This window comes from Gavialis gangeticus, unplaced genomic scaffold (genome assembly GCF_001723915.1).
Source record: "Gavialis gangeticus isolate Ggan-Ray unplaced genomic scaffold, GavGan_comp1, whole genome shotgun sequence".
NCBI lineage: Eukaryota > Metazoa > Chordata > Crocodylia > Gavialidae > Gavialis > Gavialis gangeticus.
The window spans coordinates 122,022,792-122,032,130 of NW_017729022.1; the positions used below are offsets into that span (position 1 = coordinate 122,022,792).

At 48.2% G+C, this 9,339-nt stretch overlaps 1 protein-coding gene across 1 annotated transcript; it reads right to left on the bottom strand.

Annotated features, from left to right (window-relative positions):
- Positions 1-771: 771 nt before the first annotated feature.
- LOC109296633 (thrombomodulin-like) lies at positions 772-5,258 on the bottom strand. The gene is made up of 4 exons (XM_019516118.1): positions 4,374-5,258; positions 4,021-4,237; positions 3,008-3,921; positions 772-1,465 (listed from the first exon to the last, which is right to left on the bottom strand). Exons 3-4 carry the CDS (start codon positions 3,732-3,734, stop codon positions 1,302-1,304), a joined length of 891 nt encoding a protein of 296 aa, XP_019371663.1. The 5' UTR covers positions 3,735-3,921; positions 4,021-4,237; positions 4,374-5,258; the 3' UTR covers positions 772-1,301.
- Between the last annotated feature and the right edge of the window lie 4,081 nt (positions 5,259-9,339).

Genomic DNA, 9,339 nt, shown 5'->3' on the forward strand with positions numbered 1-9,339 from the left:
GGCGCCTCCTGACCTTGCAGCTGCAGATGTCCCCTCTAGTGCAATCCCCTTGCCCCCAGCCAAATCCAGTGTCTCCCCCCTGCACCTCTCCTCTGACAGCCCTGGGCATTGCACCACCTCACCTGCTGCAAGTACAGCAGGGTGACCTCGGCGGCCAGCGCCCTGCCCCTGCACGGTGTTCATGTGAGTGATGATAGGGCATTCATTACAATAAATATTAAATGTTGAGTCCAATTTATACAGTAGTCCAGTGGGTTTTTAAAATGTAATGTTCATTTGCCTTCCTGAGTACAGTACAGTAGATCAGTCATTATGTCATGTGATGAAACCTCCTGGAATAGATTCAAACAGAGCTGGCAACCCTACCCCAGTGGGCTTGACCACTTTCCAAAGATGTGAAGCTGTGTGCATTAACATGTGTACCAGGTGGGGGGACTTCCTCTGGGAGCAGTCGCTCAAACCCAGGGCCTCATACTCTGACCCTTGTGGTTCCCCACTTCCTCCGACTCAGTGGGCAGTAGCCTGAGCAAGCCACTTCCAAGAGGCAGCACAGGATTTGGCTGTTGCTGTCAGTCCCTAGTTTTCCCCTTCTAATTTCTCAGAGCCATGAATACCACCAACTCTCATTAGCAATATACTTGCCTGCTCAGCACTGGCTTTGGAGACTCCTGCCCACCAAACTAACCATGCACAGCAGGCTGCGCCTAGTAAAGACAGCTGCCATCTCCCATGGTTTCGGAGGGGAACGAAGCCAGATTGCCCTTAGGGAAAATAAAGGGCCCTTCCATTGTCAGGAGACAGACACTGTCACTGTAGGGAGCAAACAAATATGGGGACAGAAAAGGAGGGAAGGTGAATGTGAAAGGAAAGCAGAGATGTCTAAGGGCAGGAAAGGTGTGTGGGAAAAGGAGTGGAGGGACGACAGGAGGGAACGTGAGGAGGCAAGGGAGAGGATGGACAGGTGAGTGTGAGAGGAAACATTAGGGGAAGCATGAGATCAATGAAGGGAGAACAAGAGCGAGACAGAGAAGGTCAGGACAGCACCACGGTGTCCAGGACAGCAATAGATTGGCATTCCCCACTCCAGGAGCTGGGGCTGAGAGACAATTCAGCAGAATTGGCACTGAGACTGGGAATAATTTCCTCCACAACCTTTATATTTTTGCCTGTGCAACTACAGACCCATCAGTGGCCCTTATGCACGTTCTTTCCATCTCCAACTTATTAACTCTGCTGTATCTTCTGCAAGTCAGCAGGTTGTGCGCCTCTGTGAGGGGCTGTGAGCAGACAAAAGAAGGGCCTTAACTGACATATTTTTCAGAGAATGTGTGTGAGTCTTCATGTTTACTGGATCTCTCCGTTCTTTCGGATCCATGGAGAAAGGCAGCATTAAGCATTTTTGCTTGGAGGGCGGGATAATCTTTTATCCAAGAAGCCTCCTGCTGATATTTGAAGAACATGAAACCTGCAGGCAAGGATAGGAATGGAGCCAAAACGATTTCAGAAACATGGAGGGTGTTAAGAATCTAAGCTAGGAAGTGAAAACCTGAGCGACTGCAAGTTTTGTACATTTTTAATAAACATCAACCTTTACAGAGGAGGTGAGATGGCTACACATGAAACCAGTGTATGTAGGGTACATTTTCAATAAATTAATACCCAGATAGATTTCAAATAAAAAATTCCTTTAGTTTCTTTTACAAAGAGTTGAAAAAATAGTTTCTCTTTTACAAAAAAGAGAAAGAAGTTTCTGGTATATCAGTCTCATCTTGTAGGTACTTGCAGTTATTTCTATTAAAAAATAAATATCAGGGGATTATGAAATACAATTCCTCAGTGCCTTGGTGATAAACATTAAACACAACTAGCTGGAAGTCTAAAATCTTCCACATCTATTATTTCACTCAACAGTACTCATCTGACCATGCTTTCCTATCCCTAAACTGTAAAATCTAAGTGCTGGAAGCCGAGCAAACTAACACTTCTTATTCTTGACAGTATGGTAGTAATACAAGATTCCCTATACAAATAGTACAAGACTCCTGAAGTAAAAGATGCCTAGTTATTAACCAGGACTCTAGTATACCATGTTCTGTACAAAACAAAATAGATATATTCCCAAAGACCTTCAATCACAAGCCCAGGCAACTCCATCTTGCTGCCACTGATATCAAATGGAGCAGGTTTGGGCTGGTAGATTCCTAGCAATATTTGGCTTTATTTTCTCAAAGCACAAAAAAGGTTCTTTCCCATGCAGGTAATACTGCATCAGCAGTAGGGGAAAATAAAACAAATCTTTATTTAAAAAAGATGGAAATTGGCAATGACTCAGCACTGTGTGCTAAGCCACTCATCCACTGCAAAGCATATTTCTCTCTCTCATTTCAGTGGGTTTCTCTGCAGTGTTCGATTAGCAGAGGAACATCCCAGGCTAAAGTGATGCAGTCCCACTTCCTTTTCTATACTGCTGTTACTGTAATCCATGGCTCTCTGAGGGCTCTCTGAGTAGCACAGTGCTTCTTGATGAGGTGGTAGATGAAAGCTATGATGATCAAGAACATGGACAGTATACCCACAGTGATACCAATCAGAGCCCCAGGGTAGAGGCTGTTGGCCTCTGGTGGTTCACGAGTGGGAACTGCTGTTTGTGGGTAAAGTTTGATCTCAACTGAAATGTTTTCATCATCACTTTCTTTTTTACATGTGTATGGGTCAGTGAGGACCTGCCCATCAGGGCAGTCACTTCTGAAGCTGCCTGGTATATTTGTGCAGATCCCATCACAATGCTGCATTTCACATTAATCTATGTCCACACAAGTCTTCTGACTACCCTTACCCTCATCCAAAACAAACCCGTCAGGGCAGTAGCATATATTCTGCCTGTGTGTGTCACAGTTTGCTGGGCACTGACTTTGGTTGCAATGTAAGACACATTTGTCATGGTTATGGGGGTCAGGGATATAACCTTCGAAACAACTGCATCTTTAACCACTGGGGACATCCTCACATTTTTGTTGACATCTTGTTTCATGACAATATATCACATCTTTGCATTTCCCCTCCACCAGCTCATAGCCCTGGTGGCACTGGCACTGGAAGCCCCCTTCAGTGTTGATGCATACTTGGTCACAGATATGTGGGCTGACTTGACAGTCATCTATGTCCTGGCAGCTGATGCCATCCTCGGCCAGCTTGTATCCCTTAAGGCACACGCAGGTGAAGTCGGCATCATGGGGGTTGTAGAGATGCTCGCAGGGGGTGCCAGCACAGGAGGTAGAGCAGCTGCGTTTGTCTGCCTCCAGCTTCCACCCATCACGGCAGGTGCAGGAGAGGCATCCATCCTTCTCATGACACATGCCCTCGCACACTCCATTCTCCACCTCACAGTGCCAGGCCCCAGACAGACCAGAGCTCCATTTCATGCCTCCTCTGCTGTATTCTGTGCAGACCAGCTCCAAGCCCAGTGCTTGGATTAAAGCTGTGGTCTGGGGAGGGAGGGCCAGGAGGTCACTGTCCTGTGCCTTAAAGGGGGTGGTGTAGGTCATGGCAGTGCTGGCCCCTGCAGACAACCTGGTGCATGTGCTGGGGTAGTTGTATTCACACAGGAAGCCATCTGCCATGAAGTCGCACTGCTGCTCCTCCAAACTCAGATCCTGGGATACAGTGACACACTGGTTCTTGCAGATAGGGATATCCAGCTTCCAGATGACGTAGTCAGGGCTTTCATCATCCATGACCCACCAAAAACCCACTTGGCTCTTGGGAGGCTTTTGTGCAGTCCTGGGGAAGCTGCAGCTCAATCCACAGGCTGGCGCTCTGGTTCTGCATCAGGGAGATGATATTTTCTTCCACCACAGACCTCATCATCAAGAGATGCCCATTGCTCCCCTCGCATACCTTGCTGGCTTCAGAGAACTGCTTCTGCCCCCAGAAAATAACAAAGCAGTCATTCTTGATGCAGAGGACCCTTGCAAGTCATGGATCAGTGGGAGCTGAAAGCCTGAGCTGTACTGCACTTACCAGAACAAGGAAGAGCTTCAGCATCATGTTGGGTACCGAGACATCAAACTGACCATAATTTGGCTACAGGAGTCCCATCTCGTCTAGCCTGAGTGAGCTAGAGAATGAGAATTTTCACTGTTGCTTGTTTTCGTTTTTGAGCCAAGCGTGGGAAACTTCAGTGATCCCTCAAAGTAGGTGCCCAAATTATTACAAGGATGCCAGCTGTCCCTCCTGCCTGGAAAATAAGGAAGTCCCTGTTGAGATGGGATGCAGCTGTGTATTATAGAGCAGCACAGAATCACATTGTTTCTGTGAGACTCTTCAGCTTTGGAGGACATTTTCACACATAGTAATGTTTCACTAACACCTACCTCCTCCCCAACTCAAGGATGTTCCTTCCTCTTGTCAAATCTTTTCCTGTAGAATATCAAGTGAGACAGCATCAGAAATCCAAAACATCTCTACACATCTTCAGGGAGGCATTTGTAGTCATTTTCTTGTGGTTAAACTCAAAAGGTGTAAACACTTTGAAGATGATAAGCAGCTGTCTGCTCTGTGCACAGGCAGCTGCAGAAGGAACAGGGGACTGTAGTCCTGTTTCACATCTGGTTTTCTTCACCCCCTCTTGTCCATCTAGGGGATAGAATAACATTTCCACTCCCTCAAGATACTACTAAGAGAACTCTGGTTAAACAGCATGACCTGAGATTACCTTGTCCATGTCAAGAGGGAAAGGTCACATCCCCCTGTCTGTGCAGTGTTCAGGAATCACTCTGGGCTTCTGGTGCCTGGAAACCATCCTCAGTAGTCAGCAACCAGTTGCAAATATATAACAAAGCAGAGGCTTCTGCAGTCCCTTCCACCAACTTCCTGTCTAGCTTCTCTTAAAAGTACAATTCCCAGCCTGGCTGGAACTAAAGAACATATCTGACAAGCCCTGCTGAGAGGGGGTGTGCTGGGGTGAGGATGTGTCAGATCAGAAGTTGTGTCCAGGAGGTTAAGAACACCCCACTTCGTAGGAGAGTTGTCTGCACCAATGTGACTCCAGTATTATTTTAAAAAGGCATTAGAGGATATGCAAGGAACTATAGGTCAGTGAACCTAACCTGGAAAACTAATTATGGTAATTTGCAGACTCAAGGCTTTGTTTCAATGTGTCATCATGAACAGAAATATCAAACGTTCTTTATTGTGGCACATTGGATCAGCAGAACATTTGGGCTTATAGATTCATAGATGCTAGGGATGGCTCAACAGATCATAGAATCATAGAATCATAGAAGTGGGGTCGGAAGGGACCTTGTAGATCTTCAAGTCCGACCCCCCGCCTGGGCAGGAGAAAAACTGGACTCAAATGAGTCCAGCCAAGTAGGCATCAAGCCTCTTCTTAAAGACCCCCAGGGTAGGAGCCAGCACCACTTTCCTTGGAAGTTGGTTCCAGCTCCTAGCCGCCCTAACTGTGAAGTAGTTCTTGTGGATGTCTAATCTAAACCTACTCTCCAATAACTTGTGTCCATTATTCCTTGTTATGCCAGGGGGCGCTAGGGGAAACAGTGTCTCCCCCAAACCCTTCTGGTCCCCCCTCAAGTCCGACCCCCTGCCTAGGCAGGAAAGAGTACTGGGGTCAGATGACTACAGCCAGATGCCTATCCAGCCTTCTCTAAAAGACCCTCAAGGTAGAGGAGAGCACCACCTCCCTTGGAAGCCCATTCCAAATTTTGGCCACCCTTACTGTGAAGAAGTTTTTCCTGGTATTTAGCCCAAATCTGCGCTTCATCAGTTTGTGACCATTGTTCCTTGTTACCCCAAGAGGTGCTCTGATGAACAGAGCATCTCTGTTCCCTTGCTGTGTTCCCCTAATGAATTTGTAGGCGGCCACAAGATCACCTTTCAGCCTTCTCTTGCGGAGGCTGAAGAGGTCCAAGTCCCTCTGTCTCTCCTCACAGGGCTTGTCCTGTAAGCCTCTGACCATACTCTGGACCCTCCTCTGGACCCTCTCAAGTTTGTCAACGTCCTTCTTGAGGTACAGTGCCCAAAACTGGACGCAGTACTTCAACTGCGGTCTGACCAATGCCACATAGAGGGGAAGTATTGCCTCCTCGGATCTATTTGTCATGCATCTGCTGATGGATGATAAAGTGCAGTTAGCTTTGCTGATGATTTCGTCACACTGGTGACTCATGCTCATCTTGGAGTCCACTATGACTCAGATCCCTTTCTGCTGAGAGGGTCACTTCCTAGCCTGGAGATGCACTGGATATTTTTGCATCCTAAGTGCGGCACTCTGCACTTGTTGTACTGAATCCTATTGTGTACTGCCCACTTTTCTAACCTGTCCAGGTCTGCCTGATATCATTCCCTACCCTCCGGAGTGTGCACTTCACTCCACAATTTAGTATCATTCTCAAACTTGGACAGAGTACACTTCACTCCCACATCCAACTCACTGATGAAAATATTGAAGAGTACAGGTCCAAAGACCGAACGCTGTGGGACACCACTACCCACATCCATCCAGGTCGATACCAACTCATCCACTGCCACTCTCTGGGTGTGACCGCTAAGCCAATTTGCCACCCACCGGACCGTGTAAACATCTATATCACAGCCTCTTAATTTATTTATGAGAATGGGATGAGATACCGTATTGAAGGCCTTGCTAAAATTGAAGAAAATGACATCCACCTCTACTCCTGCATCTAAGCGTTTCATGACCATGTCATAAAATGAAACCAGATTGGTCAGGCATGATCTACCTGCTACGAATCCATAATGGCTGCCCTGCTGCGTTATTTTTCCCACTGGACTCCCACAAATACGATCCTTCATAATCTTTTGAAGACCTTTCCAAGGATCGGGGTGAGACTGACTATAATTACTCAGATCCTCCTTCCTCCCCTTCTTGACAATAGGGACCACATTGGCCCTTTTCCAGCCCTCTGGGACCTGACCCAAGCACCACGAGTGTTCGAACAGCCGTGCCAGTGGTTCTGCTATGATACCAGCCAATTCCTTCAGTACTCTTAGATGCAGCTCATCCGGGCCTGCTGACCTGAACACATCCAGTCCATCCAAGTGACCCGGCACCAAGTCAGCGTCGACAGTTGGTGGGCTAGTTTCCCTCTGATGCCCTCTAAGAGCCCATTAGGAGACTTACCTTGACCCTTGTTCAAGAACACTGAGGCAAAAAATTCATTGAATAGCTCAGCCTTGTCCCCCCTGTCTGTTATTAATTGGTCCTTCTTGTTCACTAGGGGTCCTATGCTGCTCTGTGCCTTCCTTTTAGTCCCTACATACCTTAAAAAAAGACTTTTTGTTGTCTTTAATTTGTGTTGCCAGCCTCAGCTCTGTAGTGCTTTGGCCTTTCTAACTGCCTCCCTGCAAGTGTGGGCCAAGTAGGTATACTCCTCCTTGGTAGCTTCCCCCTGCTGCCACCACCTGTATGCCTTCTTTTTTGCCCTTAAGCTCCCTTGGATTTCCCTGTTTAGTCAAGGAAGTTTTTTGGCTCCTTTCCCCCTTTTCCCTTGTACTGGGATCGTCTCCCTCTGCGCCCGAAGGATCGCTTCCTTTAGAAGCGACCATCCTTCCTGGACTCCCATCTCGCCTATTCTGCAGTGCATTATTGACTAGACTCCTAAAGACACTGAAGTCAGTCTTCCTAAAGTCAAGCACTTCCACCCTACTAGTTATTTTACCCACCCTATGCCATATGGTGAATTCGATTGATTGGTGGTCACTATCACCAAGGTGACCATGAATCTGCAGCTCCCCTACCAGGTCATCCCCCATAGCCAACACCAAGTCCAGTAAGGCATTCCCCCTAGTGGGACCATATACCTCCTGCGTTAGGTTAGGTCTGGCACGCAGGTTAAGAACCTATGTGAACGGCTGGATTTGGCTGACTGCTCCTCCCAGCAGATGTCAGGGTAGTTTAGGTCTCCCATGACAACCACATCCCTAGACTGAACGGCCTCTGAAAGCTGCCTCAAGAATTTCAAGTCTAGCTTTTCCTCCTTGTGTGGTGGTCTGTAGCAGACCCCCACCACCAAGTCCCTTTCCCCTCAACCTTCATGTTTCCTATACCACAATGCCTCAACTTTCTCCTCCTCTGATCCCATTTTGATTAGGGTAGATGTATAAAGCTCCTTTACATAGAGCGCAACCCTTCCCCCTTTCCTCCCTAATCTGTCCCTTCTGTACAACCTGTAGCCCTCAATGCCTAGTCATGGGTAGGGTCCCACCAGGTTTCCGTTACCCCACTAAATCAAAGTTATTGTCTGCAAACAGGAGTGCGAGTTCTTCCTGCTTGTTCCCCATGCTCCTAGCATTAGTATAGAGGCACTTGAGCCCTTCGAATGGTGTCTTTGGTGTGTGCCCCCCCCCATTCTGATGCCCAAAGGGCCCCTTGGTACTTACCTGGGGTGTACTGCTGCATGTCTCACAGTTTGTACGTTCTAGACTCTCTCCATCTCCTGCCTCCCTGTCCCCCATTGAACCTAGCTTAAAGCCTGATGTAAGAGGTCAGCCAACCTGTAAAAAAAGAGACTCTTCCCTTTTGTGGAGAAATGAAGCCCATTGTATCCCAGGAGGTTCTTTGCATGGAAGTGTGGATCATGGTCTAGGGAGCCAAAACCTGCACGATGGCACCAACTCTGGAGCTACGGGTTGACTTCTCTGACACAGCTGACATGATACCTACTGCAACTGCTGACCTGGAGGATCGACGAGAAGACCACCTGTGCCCCTGTCTTCCTAAGCCTGGTCACCAGAGTCCTGAAGTCACTCATGATACATTCTGGACTACTCCTGGCTGCATCATTTGTTCCCACATGGAGGAGGACCATGGGATAGTTGTCAGAGAGCTGAATGGGGTCAGGAATTCTCGCTGTGACGTCCCTGATTCTGGCTCCGGGCAGGCAGCAGACCTTGCACGCCATGGGATCTGGATGACAGATGGGTCCCTCTGTTCCTCTTGGTAGGGAGTTGCCCACTACAATGACGTGGCGCCTCTTCTTCTGCTTATCTGGCCGGACCTCCGCTCACTCAGTGATGGTGGCAGGCCCCTCCAGTGCACTTTCCCCCACTGCACATTCCTCCAGTGCAGCCAGGGCCTCATATTTATTCCCCAACTGCACCGGGGGAGCTGTCTCTGTGGCAAGAGGTCTGGCCCCAGAGGCGACCATCCTCCACTCAGCAGCATCTGCTTCAGGGCATTCCCTTGCAGCTTCTCCACCAGGCATCTTGCCCTGCAGAAAATGAAAGTAGCCATCAATCTCTTTTTCAATTGACCTGATACCCCGCAGCCTGCTCACCTCTGCCTGGAGTTCCCTCACTTGC